Source organism: Dendrobates tinctorius, unplaced genomic scaffold (assembly GCF_039654945.1).
Source record: "Dendrobates tinctorius isolate UK_male_01 unplaced genomic scaffold, ASM3965494v1 ptg000011l, whole genome shotgun sequence".
In the NCBI taxonomy this organism is placed as follows: Eukaryota; Metazoa; Chordata; class Amphibia; order Anura; family Dendrobatidae; genus Dendrobates; species Dendrobates tinctorius.
Genome location: NW_027361679.1, coordinates 58,929,529 through 58,947,328, shown reverse-complemented (window position 1 = coordinate 58,947,328; position 17,800 = coordinate 58,929,529). Strand labels below are relative to the sequence as shown.

General features: G+C 45.7%; 1 protein-coding gene across 5 annotated transcripts in view; it reads left to right on the top strand.

Moving 5' to 3' along the window:
- The window catches only part of CENPC (centromere protein C), a 274,172-nt gene that overhangs the window by 158,138 nt on the left and 98,234 nt on the right, over window positions 1–17,800 (top strand). For all 5 annotated transcript variants that reach the window (XM_073542563.1, XM_073542570.1, XM_073542556.1 and 2 more), the window contains one exon: window positions 16,445–16,516. In XM_073542563.1, coding sequence (XP_073398664.1) covers window positions 16,445–16,516 — 72 coding nt within the window. The remainder of the gene's footprint in view (window positions 1–16,444; window positions 16,517–17,800) is intronic.

Sequence of the window (17,800 nt, the reverse complement as noted above, 5' to 3'; positions counted from 1 at the left end):
AATGTCTACTTTTTCATGGCAATCTGCTTTTAGTTGTATCAAAAATGTAGTCTGTACAACTTTCAGGCCAATAAATATATAGCAAATGGATCATTTTTTATTTTATCATTTCAAAAGTTTGTAGAAATGGATAATAACTGATGGTCATCTATTATGTCATTCTTTTAACAGATGCATTTTTTTTAAACAGCTTCAGGACCTCCCATAGATTATAAACGTTTGGGCCGTCCAGATCCTACTGTGAGTGACGTTTTAGATGGTCATGGCATAGCACAGCAATACATGGTTGAAACGAATGGAAGTGGAGGCACAGGTGGTGAAGTTCACATTTGTTTATTGCAATATTTGTGGAACCTTGGGACCACGGTCCGGGGGGCTCTGAAAGTGGCGTGAATAAGTGAGCCCCAGACACCTGTAGTAAGTCCCCTCGAACAGGGTCAAAATGGAATGTCTGGAAAACACCGTTGCTACCTCCAGTTAGACCCCGGACGCGTGGCAGCTGTCCCAGTGGGACAGGTGGATAAACAGGGTTAATAGGAATCTTGGAGCTGACCGGTGGCTTCTGGCTACATGGGTTTAAGCTGGCACTTTCGTTGTCCAGAGGTTTGGATGGTTGAGTGGTGGAGCGGGACTGAACTGGCATAGACGGTACAGACGTCATCCTGGATAGCCGGGTAACAGACAGTCTGCGGAGACAAACAGTGTAAGCGGAGTACTTGGCAGAACACTGCAGTAGCACAGGTACAACAACAGCGGAACCGGAAGCTAGAAACAGAAGTTACTTGTTGCTCCGCCTCCCTCCCTATGGCGGAGGGGCCAAAAATAGTAATCAGCACCACGCCATTGGTCAGACATTTTTGAAAAATGCACGCTGTCTATTTGAGACCGGGAGCATGTGCACGACCTAAGCAATCTCCCTGGGACCTGCTGACAGCGTGCCAGGATGCAGAGGGGAGGGAAGGAGCCGAGGCTGTGGCAGGACGACGCAAGGCCGACAGAGTGGGAGTCCCGACGGGGACCCCACGAAGGTATGGGACCGGATGCAGCAGGACCCGGGTGTAACAGTATCCCCCTCTTTACGCCCCCTCTTCTTCGTAGAATTTCTTTAGTAGGAGGGGGGACTGGATGTTCTCTTTAGGCTCCCATGACTTCTACACAGGACCAAAGCCCCTCCAGTCCACCAGATAATAGGTCTTACCCTTTCCTTTCTTAGTGACCAAGATTTGTTCTACCTCAAAGACGTCATAGTCACTGATGGGATCAGGAGTGGTACCCGGGTCTTTAAAGAAGGAACTCAAAACTACTGGTGTGAGGAGGGAAACATGGAAAGAGTTAGGCACATATAGAGAAGCAGGCAATTTCAGTTTGTACAAAACTGTGGTGATTTGCTTCAGGACTCAAAGGGTCCAATGAATCGAGGACTCAGTTTGCAGGAGGGCATCTTCAGGCAGATGTACTTGGAGGACAGCCACACCTTATCTCCGGGTGGAAAGGTAGGAGCATCCAGGCGTCTTTTGTCCGCATGCCTCTTCATACGTCGTGAGGCTTTCTCCAAGGCGACTTTGGTGTCGCTCCACACTTTCGAGAATTCCTTCGCAAAGGTTTCAGCTGCGAGAAATCCAGAAGGTCCAGAGGTGTGGAGCGGGATTCCGGGTTGAAGTCCAAACACAACCTTGAAAGGGCGATTTTCCTGAGGGTTCGCTTACTTGGTTATTGTACGAGAATTCTGCCCAAGGCAGCAACTTGACCCAGTCATCATGATGCATGTTGACGAAGTGGCACAGGAATCCAGACAAGATTTGATTGGTCCTCTCCACTTGACCATTGGATTGAGGGTGGTATGCAGAAGAAAAGTCCAGTTCATTTTAACTAGATTACAGACCGCTCTTCAGAACCTCGAGGTAAACTGGACGCCCCTGTCGGACACTATGTGGAGAGGAAACCCATGGAGACGAAAGATGTGTTGTATGAAGTAATCAGCAAGCTTCGGGGCGGACGGAAGACTGAGTAGCATAATGAAGTGAGCCATCTTCAAAAAGCAATCCACCAGGACTCAGACAATGGAGCAGCCGGAAGAGATGGTAAGATCAGTAATGAAATCCATCGCGATGTGCTGCCAGGGAGCGGAAGGAATCGGAAGAGGCAGAAGCTGCCCTACTGGCAAACGTTTTGTAGTCTTGTTATGGGCACACGAAGGACAGGCTGCGACATACTCTTGGATATCCTTGCCCATGGTGGACCACCAATAGTAATGGGAGATGAGTTGCAGGGTCTTTTTCTGACCGGCGTGGCCAGCCAACTTGGAAGAGTGACCCCACTGGAGGACACGATTCCAGTCCGAAGTGGTCAGGAGTCTTTCCTGGGGGAAGCTGAGCAAGGTTAACAGAGGCTACTGACACTAACCTTGATGGCTCGATGATGTGTTGAGGTTCTTCCTCGATCAGGAGGGAGAAAGGTTGTGGAGAGTGCGTCGGCTTTAACGTTAAGTTATTGTCTGCTGGATGAAAATGAAGAATAAAATTAAATCTGGCAAAAAACAAGGCCCAGCGGGCCTGACTGGGATTTAGCCTCTGTTCGGATGGAAGATAAGCAAGGTTTTTATGGTCGGTGAATATGACAACCTGATGGACTGCTCCCTCGAGGAGGAGGTGTCTCCATTCCTTCAGGGCCAACTTGATTGCCAAGAATTCCCGATCTCCTACGTAATGGTTCCTTTCAGCCGTGGAGAAAACCATTGAAAAAACCCACAGGAGACCATATGACCGGTAGACTTCTGGGTGAGAACCACTCCAGCCCCTATTTTTGAAGAGTCTACCTCCAGAAAGAATTGCTTATCTGAGTCCTGTCGATGGAGAACAGGAGAACAGGTGCAGAAGAGAAGACCTGCTTTAGACAGACAAAAGCCTCTTCTGCCTCTGGAGTCCAATCCTTAGCGTTTGTGCCTTTTTGGGTCAAAGCAGAGATGGGTGCCACTCGGGTGGAAAAGTGTGGAATGAATAGACTGTAGTAGATGGCGAAGCCCAGGAACCATTGTATGGCTTTCAGCCCGGATGGGCTAGGCCACTTGAGGACGGCGGACAACTTCTCCGGATCCATCTTTAATCCTGTGGACAAGACTAACCAAGGAAAGACAGAGAGGATTGTTCAATGAGGCATTTTTCAAATTTAGCATAAAGTCTGTTCTCCCTGAGTCTTTGTAAGACCTGACATACTTGCCTCCGGTGTGAGGCTAAATCTGCAGAGAAGATCAAGATGTCGTTGAAGTATACAACAACACATATATAGAGCAGATCTCTGAAAATGTCTTTTACAAATTCCTGGAAAACTGCGGGTGCATTACTTAGACCAAACGGCATTACCAGGTATTCGTAGTGTCCATCCCGGGTGTTGAATGCAGTTTTCCACTCGTCTCCTTCACGTGTACGAATCAGGTTGTAGGCCCCTATGAGATCCAGTTTGTTGAAGATCTTTGCCCCTCTGAGATGATCAAACAGCTCTGAAATAAGAGGTAACGGATACCTGTTCTTTGATCTGGTTCAGCCCCCCTTTGATCGATACAGGGCCGCAGGGATCCGTCTTTTTTTCTTCACGAAGAAGAATCCAGCCCCGGCCGGCGAAGATGATTTCTGAATAAATCCTCTGGCCAGGTTCTCCTGGATGTACTCAGACATGGACTGGGTCTCTCCTTGAGAAAGAGGATAAATTCGCCCCCGAGGAGATGTTCCGGGAAGCAGATCAATCGGACAGTCATACGACCTGTGCGGAGGTAGTCTCTCTGCTTCCTTTTTCCTCAAGACCTCAGCGAAGGCCCAGTAAGAGGAAGGCGGACCCGGCAGGGCAGTTGGCTGGACTGGAGGCGGAACTGGTTGAACAGGGATGATACACCGATCTGAGCAGGTGTCTCCCCAGCGCAGAACCTCTCCCATCTTCCAATTTAAGACTGGTTCATGCATCCAGAGCCAGGGTAGACATAAAAGCAAGGGGAGAGACATACCAGGCAACACATATAGACATATTCTTTCCGAATGCGTTAGACCTACCCGAAGTTCCACTGGCTCAGTCTGGAACTGGACGGGCTCAGTTAGGGGTTTGCCATCCACAGAAGTCACCCGCAACGGATCTGGAAGATGCTGGACTGGTATCTGGTAACTGTCCACGACCGCCTGCGGGATGAGATTCCCGGCGGCTCCAGAGTCCAGATGACAGTGTTCCAAAAATGTTACTGTGCCGGAGAGCACTTAGACCATTATTTGCAATGATGGAGAGAGATGTTCCTTTCCTAGGGTAGCCTCTCCTACAGACCCTAGGCACTGGAGTTTTCCGACTTGTTTTTTGGGCAGGAGCGGATCAGATGCCCAGGACTGCCACAGTAGAAACAGCTCCCTTCTAGGTGACGTGCCTCCTGGTGTTAGTTGGCCAAGCTTACTTGATCCACTTCCATAGCCTCTTGGGATGAAGACTGAGGGTGTGTGCACACGCTGCGGATTCTGATGCGGATCCGCAGCAGTTTTGGTCCTGTAGCATTATAACCTATGGAAAACGAAAACCGCAGTGCAGACTTTTCAGCGTGGTTTTGCTGCGGTTTTCAATCCGCAGAAAGAAATGACATATCAATTCTTTCTGCGGATTCCGCTGCAGTTTGCCATCTGCTCCATTGTAGAGATGATAAACCGCAGGGTAATCCGCAGATAAACCGCAGGTCTTCTGACCTGCGGATTTTACTAAATCCACGCGGACAAATCCGCAGAGCATTCCGCAGAGTGTGCACAAACCCTAAGTTGGAGAGGGCGCAGGTTTTGGTGAGCCAGAAACCAGGCGGTAGGGCCTCTTATGTTTGGTTTCCTTGGAGCGTTCCTGAAACCGCAGATCTATCTGGGTTGCCAGGGATATCAGGTCATCCAGAGTTGTGGGCACGTCCCGTCCCGCCAGCTCATCCTTTACTCTTCCTGACAGATCCTCCCAGAAGGCGGCCACCAAGGCCTCGTTCCAGGATAGCTCAGATGAAAGGGTACGGAACCGACCAGCATACTGAGCCACTATAAAAGCCCCCTGGTGTAGCTGGAGAAGAGCAGAAGCGGTCGATGTGGCACGGCCGGGTTTGTCAAAGGTCCTGCAGAATGCTTCTAGAAAAGACGGGAGATTATTAACCAGAGGGTCCCCTCTCTCCCATAGCGGATTCAGCCAGGCGAGGGCCTCTCCAGCAAGGTGTGACATAATGAAGCCCACCTTAGCTCGATCAGAAGCAAACATATGCCACAGGAGCTCAAAGTGCAGCGTGCACTGGTTGATGAACCCCCGACACTGAACGAGGTTGCCATGGAAGCGGGTGGGGCCGCCAGGCGAGGACCTTTACTTGGCATGCAACTGTATAACTGGATGCCGGTAGCAGAGACGGGTGCAGACGAGGGTATCGAAGAATCCATCCGTGTAGACAAGTTGCGTAGATAGATCGTGATCTTGTCCTGTTGATCTCACAGACAGGTAACCTCTTGACATAGCTCCACGGCCGGGGGTTCCTGGGATCCAGCGGGTTCCGTGGCCGGAGCAATCTGTAACGAATGGAAGCGGAGGAACAGGTGGTGAAGTTCATATTCGTTATTTATTGCAATATTTGTGGAACCTCTAGACCATGGTCCGGGGGGCTCAGCAGGGGACGTGACTAAGTGAGCCTCAGACACCGGTAGTAAGTCCCCTCGAACAGGGTCAGAATGGAATGTCTGGAGAACACCGGTGCTACCTCCAGTTAGACCCTGGACATGTGACAGCTGTCCCAGCAGGACAGTTGGATAAACTGGATTAGCAGGAATGGTGGAGCTGACCGGCGACTATAAGCTGGCACTGGCGTTTTCCAGAGGTTCGGATGGCTGAGTGGCAGAGCGGGATGGAGCTGGCGTAGACTACAGACAGCGTCCTGGACAGCCGGGTAACAGACTGTGGAGACAAACAGTGTAAGCGGAGTACTTGGCAGAACACTGCAGGAGCACAGGTACAACATCAGTGGAATCGTAAGCTAGCAACAGAAGATCATTGATGCTTTGGTGTCCTCCCTGTGGCGGAGGGGCCAGAAATAGTAATCAGTACTACGCCATTGGTCAGAGACATTTTCGAAAAATGCGCGCTGTCTCTTTAAGAGACCGGGAGCATGCGCACGCTCGCGACCTAAGCAATCTCCACGGGGACCTGCTAACAGCGCGCCAGGAAGCAGAGGAGAGGGAAGGAGTAGAGGCTGCGGCAGGACGGCGCGAGGCCAACACAGAGCGGGAGTCCAGGACCGGGTGCAGCGGGACCGGTCGTAACAATGGTCATGTAGCTGCAGGAGTGGGGATAGTGCCCATACAGAAGGAAGAGATGGGTATAGTACGGTCTTTGCCTTCTTTATCACTGTGGTGGATATGCAGAAATGGGAAGTGCTGACAGCGCTTCCTCCATATGCAGTGGTCAGTGTTATCGCTGTATAATAGAGCAGGATCTGCTGGGTAATAAGCGATACAGAATGTGTAAAAGATATATGTAGAAACGAGCAAAAACAAACAAAAATACAATAGCATTCATTAAAAGTTTAATATCCCTGCCCATGTAAAAAATAAAAAGTGGGAGAAATTGACACTCATTTCCATTTTATTTCACCACCGATATGGGGGGGAGGGGGAAGTGACATAAAAATGAAGTTGTCAGGAAAGAGACAAAATACTTGAATATATGAACTGGAAAAAATTTACACTGCATGTACCAAAAAAATCCTCTGAATATGCTTGGTCGGAATCTGGGCTAAATGGCCCGGTCTTGAACTGGTTAAAGCTTAAACTGTTTTCATTCTCAATTATAAAGTAGCTCAAGCAATTTTTCAATATGCTGTTTCTCAACTAGATAATTTGCTCGTTCTCGGGGGAATTCTGTATAGAGTTCCACACATGCTTAATCCTGCTCCTAAGAGTTCTGGTGAACCTACACAGCGTGCGTACGCTTTGCTGAATGCGAGGCACTGGTAATCAGTGCATCAGCAGTTTATCTTGGTTTTCGGCAGAGTGCTCCAGTTCTGTTAGCTGTCGGCACACAGCTCCTTTTGCCCTGTCGGCTGATTTAGGCTAAGTTCACATGTAGCGGAACTCCCGCGGAAGTTACCTCGAATTCCGGAATTCCATTCCGCGGGAAAATCGCATTTTAAATTCCTGCGATTTTCCCGCGGAAAAACTAGCAATTTGCAAGCGTAATTAGCTTGCAGAATGCTAGCGTTTTCCAAGCGATCTGTAGCATCGCTTGGAGAACTGATTGACAGGTTGGTCACACTCGTCAAGCATAGTGTTTGACGAGTGTGACCAAATTTTTACTATTGAGGCTGCCTATGCAGCCTAAATAGTAAAATCTAATTTTAAAAATAATAAAATAAAAAATCGGGTTATATTCACCTTCCGATGTCCCTCGCATCGTCCCCAGGCCTCTGCGATGCTGCCGGCAGGTTCCTTTCCCAGTGATGCATTGCGGCAATAACCATTGACGTCGCGGTCTCGCGAGACCGCCACAGTATCGCGAGACAGTGACGTCAGCAAAAGTCATTATCGCGATGCATTACTGGGAACGGGACCTGCCGCGTGTGTCACTGAAGCCTGGGGACGCTGCGCGGGACATCGGAAGGTGAATATAACCCGATTTTTTTATTTTAATTCTATTTTTTACAGGGATATGGTACCCACAGTCTGGAGGAGAGTCTCCTCTCCTCCGGACCGTGGGTACCATCCGCAAATGTTCTGCTTACTTTTTCGCATGGTGGGCAAGCCACATGCGAAAAGTAAGCATAACAATGCATTCCTATATGGGCGGAATCCCCGCGATTCCGCAAAATAATGAGCATGCTGCAGATTTTTCCGCGATGCGATTCCGCCGTGGGAAAATCTTCAGCATTAGCACAGCATTGCGGAATCCCATAGGAATGCATGGGATGCTATTTTTTTTGCGTTCTCGCAGCAAAATTGCGCATTAAAAAATGCTGCAAAAATCAGAAAAAACCGCAACGTGTGAACGCAGCCTTAGTGTTTCTCAGTAACTCAGGCACTTCTCCGTGTTTAGCACATAACTCCTTCTGACCTGTCGGCTGATTTAGTGTTTCTCAGTAACTCGGGCACTTCTCCGTGTTTAGCACATAACTCCTTCTGCCCTGTTGGCTGATTTGTGTTTCTCAGTAATTTGGGCACTTTTTTGCCGTGTTTAGCACATGGCTCCTTCTGCCCTGTTGGCTAATTATTCTGTGGTTCTCAGTAACTCGGGCAGTTCTTCTTTTGTTCTTCTATCAGCTGCTTGCTCCTGTGTTGCCTATGAGTGATAAAAATTTCAGCAAATGTGCCTCAGGACAATAAATATGTTCTGGGCTACGCAGTCCAATTATGCACTCTGCGATGTGTTATAATGAGGCCAATAGAGTTATTTTGAAGTCGTGTACCTAGGTTTCTGGCAGTGCCCCGTGTTTTTAGGCAGCACAAAAGCATGGTTGACCACGCTTTATACACCTTTTGAAAGACTAACACTGCTAGAACAGAGGTCAAAGACTAGAGTAAGAGTATGTGCAAATGTTAATCATATGCTTATTTTTTGTTGCATTTTTTCTGCGTAGTTTTGTAACAAAAACTGAAGCATTTCCTAGTATCAGCAAAGTGAATGAGATTTATGAAATCTCATACAGATGTTGCTTATTTTTTTCTTGCAGATTTGAAACATTTTCAAATCTGCAGCATGTCGATTCTTTCAGCGTTTTTGCAGCGTTGTTCACCCATCCTAATGCATAAATGAAAGCAACAAAAGCCTGCTTTTTATGCAGTAATTTTCCCGCCAAGAGAAACACATTTTTGATGCAGAAATGTCTGCAAAAAATGATTAATGTGTTTACAGTACCGTTCAAAAGATTAGGGTCACTTTGAAATTTCCTTGTTTTTGAAGGAAAAGCACAGTTCTTTCCAATGAAGCTAACATTAAATGATTCAGAAATACACTCTATATATTGTTAATGTGGTAAATGACTATTCTAGCTGCAAACGTCTGGTTTGTAATGCAATATCTTCATAGGTGTATAGAGGCCCATTTCCAACAACCATCACTCCAGTGAGGCTAATGGATGGTTAGAATACCCTTGAAAACCCTTGTTCAAGTATGTTAGCACACCTGAAAACAGTTTGGCTGATTAGAGAAGCTATAAACCTGACCTTCCTTTGAGCTAGTTGAGAATTAAAGGCTATTCCATGCGAGAAATTGCTAAAAAACTGAAGATTTCCTATAGCGGTGTGTACTACTCCCTTCAGAGGAGAGCCCAAACAGGCTCAAACCAGAATAGAAAGAGAAGTGGGAGGCCCCGCTGCACAACTGAGCAACAAGAAGACAAGTACATTAGAGTCTGTTGTTTGAGAAATCGACGCCTCACAGGGCCTCAACTAGCAGCTGTCATGTCGGACGCTATTCACACCACAGCGTCCGGCAGGCAGAGGTAGTTTCACCTCCATCCACTTGTCATGTCAGACGCTATTCACACCACAGCGTCCGGCAGGCAGAGGTAGTTCCACCTCCCTCCACTATAGCCTCAGTGGCGCCGGCTTGATTTTCTCAGGCTATCGGGGGTTAATCTAGCTGGAGATCAGGTTGGATGTTGGTCACGCCCACGGTCTTTAAATAGTCGTGCTGGCCTATGGGCGTCGCCGATTATAGCTTGTGTTTCATACCAAGTGGTTCCGGTCTGGAGTGGAGGTGTTGGAGAGAGAGAGATTCGTATCTGGTGCCGTATGATCCGTTGTTACCTTTTCGCCTTCCCATATTTGTGTTTTGTTGTGCCCTGTTCACATTACTGTATAGTCCTGTGTGTGTGCGGCGCGGTGCAGTTTAAGTTCTCCCTGTCTGTCATTACTGTGTGGGGCTTTGGTGGTTTGTCTCCTCACTGGGTGGAGGGTTAAGCTTAGGGCTGAGCAGGAGATAAGGAAAGGTTGGAGGCTCAGGCATTTGCACCATTAGCAAAAACCCTGGGTTGAGGGTCAGACAGGGTTTCCCCTAGTTAAAGGGACACCACAGGGGCCCCGGGTATTTCAGCCTTAGTTGACCTAAGCCCCGCGTGACAGCAGCTTCATTAATTAGTACACGCAAAACGCCAGTGTCAACGTCTACTGTGAAAAGGCGACTCCGGGATGCTGGCCTGCAGGGCGGAGTGGCAAAGAAAAAGCCATATTTGAGACTGGCTAATAAAAGGAAAAGATTAATATGGGCAAAAGAACAGACATTGGACAGAGGAAGGTTGGAAAAAAGTGTTATGGACAGACCAATCCAAGTTTGAGGTGTTTGGATCACCAGAAAAACATTTGAGACGCAGAACAACTGAAAAGATGCTGGAAGAGTGCCTGACGCCATCTGTAAAGCATGGTGGAGGTAATGTGATATTCTGGGGTTTCTTTGGTGCTGGTGAAGTGGGAGATTTGTACAAAGTAAAATGGATTTTGAGTAAGGAAGGCTATCACTCCGTTTTGCAACGCCATGCTATTATAATACTTATGTATGGTATAAGGACTTCAATGGCGTAGGGCAATGACGGCAGAGACACGCTTAGTGAAGCAAGTGATTTATATACAATTGTGCACAACAAACGTGGAAATACGTAACGGGTTCAGAGCACAGACATACAGCAGCACATAGCAAAAGGTTCAGCAAGGATGGTAAGTTATTAAGAGTCACTGAGTACGGAATATAACTGGGTATTGCAGGCAAAGTCCAGAGTATAACAAATGTCCAGCAGGATAATGTTCAGCGGGCACCGAGTAACAACAACTAACCAGTATAGCAAACAGAAGTCCAGTTGTAGCGAGCCTCTGGTATGATGAGTCCGGTGGAGATCCAGTAAGGGGACCTTCAGTGGGCACAAACACTAACCGGGTACGATAGCCAGAAGTCCAGAGAGGTGAAGTCTCAAGCAGGAAGCAGGGTTGTTCCAGAGTCACAAGATCTGGGAGAGTGGCAGGGCAGGAGCACACCAGGAATCAATATACTCAAGCGATTTGCTTGTGCTTAGGGGCGGGTTTTTATGCAGCTGGGGAGGAAGTGATGTAAACGAAAACTCCATCTTAACTAAGGGCAGCTAAGAGGAAGTGATGCGACAGGACCGAAAACTCCATCTTAACCAAGGGCAAAAGTTCATTCAAAACAGACCGGAAAGTCCTAGGATCCTGACAGTTATACACTGTGGACAGGGCTTGATTGGAGCCAATTTATCCTACAACAGGACAATGACCCAAAACACACCTCCAAATTATGCAAGAAATATTTAGGGAAGAAGCAGGCAGCTGTTATTCTATCTGTAAGTGAGTGGCCAGCTCAGTCACCAGATCTCAACCCCATTGAGCTGTTGTGGGAGCAGCTTGACAAACCAAGTTGTGGGAGGGGCTTCTGGAAGCATGGGGTGAAATTTGTCCAGATTACCTCAGCAAATTAACTGCTAGAATGCCAAAGATCTGCAATGCTTTAATTGCAGCAAAGGGAGCATTCTTTGACGAAAGCAAAGTTTGAAGGAGAAAATTATTATTTAGATTTAGATCCGCTAATACATACAATGTGTTATGAAACAAAAATCTAAGAATTACTTTTGAAGCTAAAGGGTTAAAATGTCTTTTTTTAATTTAACATATAGGTAGTGATGAGCGAATGTCTTTGGCGTGCTTTAAAAATATTGAGTCCCCGCGGCAATCCCTGCATGTGTTGCGGCTGTTGAACAGCCGTAAGACATGCAGCCGCCAGGGACTCTAACTTATTTTTCGACCATGGTAAAGACAGTCGGTTAGAATGAGCATGCACGGATAACCCCTTATTAAGCGCATTCTCTCATCACTACATATAGACCCTTCTAAGTAAGTTCAAAAGTGAAGTGATCATTAAAATTAGTTTTTTCTAAGTTTTTCGTCACTCACCCGTAGGGCTGTGGAGTCAGTAAGCCAAACCTCTGACTCCGATTCCTCAATTTCCATAACACCAGCTCCAACTCCATAACTCCGACTCCCTCATGCATGGCTCATGTTTAAGTGATAAATTTACTGTAGTAAAATGGTAACATCGGGCTTTTACTCATTATTATGATACAATAATCAAGCCATTTACATAGAAAATAAAATATTTATTAGAATACAACTTTAGAACAAAACACTTTTGCATATTTACAATTTATTATACGTTATGCAGTGAGTGGAAAAAACAGTTTTCAATAAAAAAGAACTGAATAACATTTGTGTAGTCTATGAATTTATGCTGAGAAATGGTATCGCCTCCATCAGATCCTCCTTCATAGATGACCTCAAATCTGACCTAATTATTTTAAGGCCAGAGAACAACCTCTCTACACTAACTTGGGTTGGTGGCAAAGCCTTAACCACATGGGCAACATCTCTAACAATTTCAGGGTATAAAGGAATTGCTTCGTGCAGTCAGCTTTGATGAACAATTGAACTCTTTTATTTCTTTTAGAGCAAGTGAAAAAAATTGCAGAAATATGGTCAATCTGTTTTCTATGAGAATAGAATCTTTTTCTCTGCCTGCTCCATATCGACCAAATACTTTTCAAAATCAAACTCCTCATCTGAAATGCTCAAATACAGCTGACTTCATAGGATGCTTCTTAGACATTTTGTATTTATGTAAATTCACTCTCAAAATAATTTTGTCCTGTTAAAAAAAAAAACAAAAACAAAACAAGGTATATTGTAATTCTTGCAAGAATAGGGAATCATGCACTGTATAATTTAGGAAAGAAATAAAACAATCTTTGCATAAATCAATAGGACAGATGATAAATATAAAATTTGTAAAATACGTTAGATAGCTTTAGGGTACCGTTACACCTAGCGATGCACCAGCGATCCCGACTAGCGATATGACGCAGTCAGGATCACTGGTGCATCGCTGGGTGGTCGCTAGTGAGCTGCCACTCAGGCAGATCTCACTAGCGACATCGCTGGGGACGGGGATCGCTACTTACCTGTCAGACGCGGCGATCCTGCGTCCTCCCGTCCGGCTCCACGCGTCGCTCGTCGTCACAGCAGGAAACGCCGCAGGAAGTGACCGACGAGAAATGATCCAGGAGCTTCTCGCGCGATCAGCTATCGCTAGCAATATCGCTGTAACGTCACAAAATCGGTGACTTTGCAGCGATATTGCTAGCAATATCGCAGTGTGTAACGGGGGCTTAACTCTGAACTTTCAATGTCAGGCTTGTCTCAGGGTACATCTCACTAAACGCTTCACATCTTATTTCTTCACAGTCTATGAAGAGGGGAGGAGGGAGGGAAGGGAACATGGTTGTGCTGAATCATATTCCAACACACACACACACACACACACACACACACACACACACACACACACACACGTGTCCTCATCAATCCTGTTACTGTATTTCCGAATTTGAGATGTTAGAAAACAGTTTTTCCCCCTTATATTCTATGTATAGTGTATATAAGTCATCAGAGCAGCTAACAGGAAGAACAAACTAAAACCTCAAGCATACAGGGACAACATATACTGGACTATTGATTCATGCACAGTTTTATTGAGAGTTTAGATATGGTTTAAGAAGTACTTGCCTTAATCCTGCTTTCCTGTTCTCTCCTGAAGTTATGAGATGAATGCAGGCTTTTTTCCCCTTATCTGTAGAGGAATAGCTTCACTACTTATCATGAACATAAACTGCAGCACAGATTCATCTCCGCTAAAAGTCTAGACCTTAGATCAGGAATAGGACAGACATTTATAGGACATTTCATAACTTTACCAAATCCTTATGAAAAAAATATTCCCCACAAACTTCACTGAACTACGGTACCCAATTTATTATATATTTTAAGAGTTTGTCGGTCCATTTTATACAGACTCGGACTCCACCAAAATGGGCTCCGACTCCACAGCCCTGCTCATATGTCCTGCCCTACATCTGCCGCTATGCCCGCTTTATTGCTGCTGGGCGAAATTGGCATGAGAATGCCAAAAGTAACAACATTTTAGTGCAACCTAAAAGTTATGCAACTTTTTAAAGCTTTTTATGGCAGAATAATGGTGTAAAACTTTTGCTGAATCTGGCCCAAGAGCTTTTCCACTTGTATGTGTACAGCTAATATTTACACACACACCAATGACTTATATACTAAAAAATGACAAAACTATATATAAAATACGCTCGTACATACCATTGTAAATACTGAATACGAATGCTCAAGGTTTGTGCCACACTCCCATTTATCATACAAATATAGGTGATTAAGTGATCCTACATGGCAGTAATGAAAATGCCAGATATCCTTCAAGGCTATGTGCCCATGTTGCAGAAATGCTGCGGAATTATCAGCAGCATTTCTGCAACTCCCCGCCGTGGGTAAAACGCATGCGGAATTTGCATGCGTTTTCCTCACTGAAACACAAGTGTTTTTAGCTTGCAGAATACTAGCGCTTTTCCAAGCGATTTGAAGCATTGCTTGGAAAAGTGATTGACAGGTTAGTCACACTTGTCAAGCATAGTGCTTGACAAGTGTGAGACAGTAGAAAAAAAGGCTGCAATGTTTTTACCTGCCTAGGCCTCCTGCCAAATGCACTTCAGGGCGCAGCAGGCCCATGTGGTTAAGATGGCAGTAACACAGGTGCAAAGATACTGATGAGACAGCCACTCACCACTCAGCCACTACCTACCAATCCATGGAGGGGGTGGCTGCTTAGTATATGATTGCACAATGTGGACTTGTATGTAGCGCTGTTCACACAGTGGTAATGCACAGCATCCAGATTACCAGCCTAGTAGTGACGCCTTTCTATTAGATCAGGTGGGCTGCCCAGCGCTATCAAGATGCATCCCATGTGAACAGGCACCACAGTTTGAAAGACAAAGTGGGCCTATCTGCACCCTGATATTAAAGTGCAAAAAAATACATATAAAATGTGAGGTATTAGTTGATATTTTGTCCAAAGTATGCAAGCCCGCAACCCAGCGTCAATGGTCCTCACACTTGCGAGTCCCTAACACTAATCAATGACAATAGACGGCAACTAAAAGAGGACTAAACGTATCCAGGTGTTAGAATGGCCAAGTCAAAGTTCAGACCTGAATCCAATCGAGAATCTGTGGAAAGAGCTGAAAACTGCTGTTCACAAACGATCTCCATCAAACCTCACCGAGCTCGAGCTGTTTGCCAAGGAAGAATGGGCAAGAATTTCAGTATCTTGATGTACAAAACTGACAGAGACATACCCCAAGCAACTTACACTGTAATCGCAGCAAAAGGTGGCGCAACAAAGTATTAAATTAAAGGAGCTGAATAATATTGCACGCCCCAATTTTCAGTTTTTGAATTTCCTCAAAAATTTAAAATAACCAATAAATTTCGTTCAACGTCACAATTGTGTCCCACTTGTTGATTCTTCACCAAAAAGTTACATTTGGTATCTTTATGTTTGAAGCATGATATGTGGGAACAGGATGAAAAGTTCCAGGGGGGCCGAATACTTTCACAAGGCACTGTATATACACACTACTGAGTGCATCTGACTATCCATTTCTATCTGGAACCATATCCACTCAGGAAGAGGCACATACTATACTAAGGTCTTTACCATATACAAGGAAAAACGCAACCTTCAAGTACCACTCCAGTGGTTTTTATTTTTCTGCTGCAGTGGTATCCCTGATGTAAGTTTCCTGCCCCGTCGCTGTCTTCTGCAGTTTGTAACCTGGCTGATAGTTCCATTGTTTGCTGGGCGAGCCGGTTGTCACTTCTCATTGGAAGTCTGAGAGCCAGAACGGAGGTTCTTAGAGACAACACTCAAAGCTCTCAATCTAAGTCTGGCTTCCTGTCAGTCAGAAGTTGTGGTCACAAGATGGTGTTTTGGGACCGAAGAAGCACTTGGAATAGCTGAAGACAGAGGCTGGTAAGTATATTACCAGGGGCTGGGAGTGTGTATAAGTGATACCACTGCAGTGCTGAAGTGGTGTTTTAAAGGATAATTAGTAACATAGTTAGCAAGGCTGAAAAAAGACATTTGTCCATCCAGTTCAGCCAATGTTCCGTCAGAATAAATCCCCAGATCTACATCCTTCTAAAGAATCTAATAACTGTAAGATACAAAATTGTTACGCTTCAGGAAGACGCGTTACGTTACGCTCTCTGTAATAAGACATATTAGATTAGAGATATCAACGTATTATTTTATTCAGCTTCCTATGACCTACGTACATTCACATATTTACGACTTGGGATGGTTGATGCTATTTTGACAGTTGCTCTTTAATCTTACCACTGAAAAAATTCGAACTTTACTTTCTTATAGATGCATCTGTCTCTTTATAGAAAAATAATCTATGGACTTTTATTACCTAAAATTGCACCCTTTTTTTAACCTTTTTTTTACCTTTTTTTTTTATACAATAAGTGACCCTGATGTTTTTTTTCTGCAGAAAAAGAAAAGCTAAAATAAATCTCATCAGCACACCATGTCATGCTGAACACCACAATGAAGAATCTGTCTTGTAAGTTATTTTGAGGGCATTAAAAAATTATATTTAAATGTTCTATACACCATTCAGATTTTCATTCATTTATTCATTCATTCAAGAAAGAAAAACTTAAGAATTACCTCAATTTTAGTGTGTGTGTGTATGTAGGTATTGTGTTTAAGTATTGAATATGTCACCAATTTTCAAAGTACCGTATATACTCGTGTATGAGATGAGATTTTCAGCCCTTTTTTTGGGGGCTGAAAGTCCCTCTCTCGTCCTATACACGAGTCATATACCTGGGGGGCAGCGGGGGAGGGGCAGCGGGGGTGTCAGAGATAATGCTGACCCCCCCCGGCGCGGTCTCTGCAGCCCCCAGTTTCTCCACTGTCTCCCTTCCTGCCTTTAGCGGTCACGTGGTACTGCTCATTAAACTCATGAATATGCGCATATTCATGAGTGTAATGAACAGTATCACGTGACCGCTGAAGGCAGGAAGGGAGACGGTGGAGAAGCTAGGCTGCAGAGACCGGGCCAGGATGGGTGAGTATAGCACTATTCACCTGTCCCCCGGTCCATCGCTGCTCACCCTGTCTGCTGCTTCCTGTGTCCGTGACGTTTAGCCAGTAGGGGGCGCGGTGACGTGGTTAGTGCGCGCCGTGACCTCTGCTGGCTGAACAGTCACTGACGGAGGACGCGCAGACAGTGGTGAGCAGCGATGGACCCCGGACAGGTGAATATCTCAGGTGCCGGGTCCCGAGCAGGAGAGGTGAGTATGGTATGTTTATTTTTTTTTTTCAGCAGCAGCAGCATATGGGGGCATAATATATGGGGGCATATTCTATGGCGCAGCATATGGGGGCATATTCTATGGGGGCATATTCTGTGGGGCAGCATATAGGGGCATATTCTGTGGAGCAGCATATGGGGGCATATTCTATGGGGCAGCATATTGGGGGCATATTCTGTGGGGCAGCATATGGGGGCATATTCTATGGAGCATCTTATGGGGCATAATGTATGGAGCATCTTATGGGGCATCATATGGGGACATAATCTATGGAGCATCTTATGGGGCCATAACCTTTATGGAGCATTATATGGGGCATATTATTCTATGGAGCATCTTATGGGGCCCATCATGAACTGTATGGAGCATTATATGGGGCTCCTGATTCAATATGGATATTCAAAAACATTTAACCTACTGATGTCTCAATTAATTTTACTTTTATTGGGGCCAGGTGCGCGCGGGGCACCCAGAGAGGCTTGGAGGATGCGGCAGCCGGTAAGCAAGGGGAGCGCGTACCGGAAGTG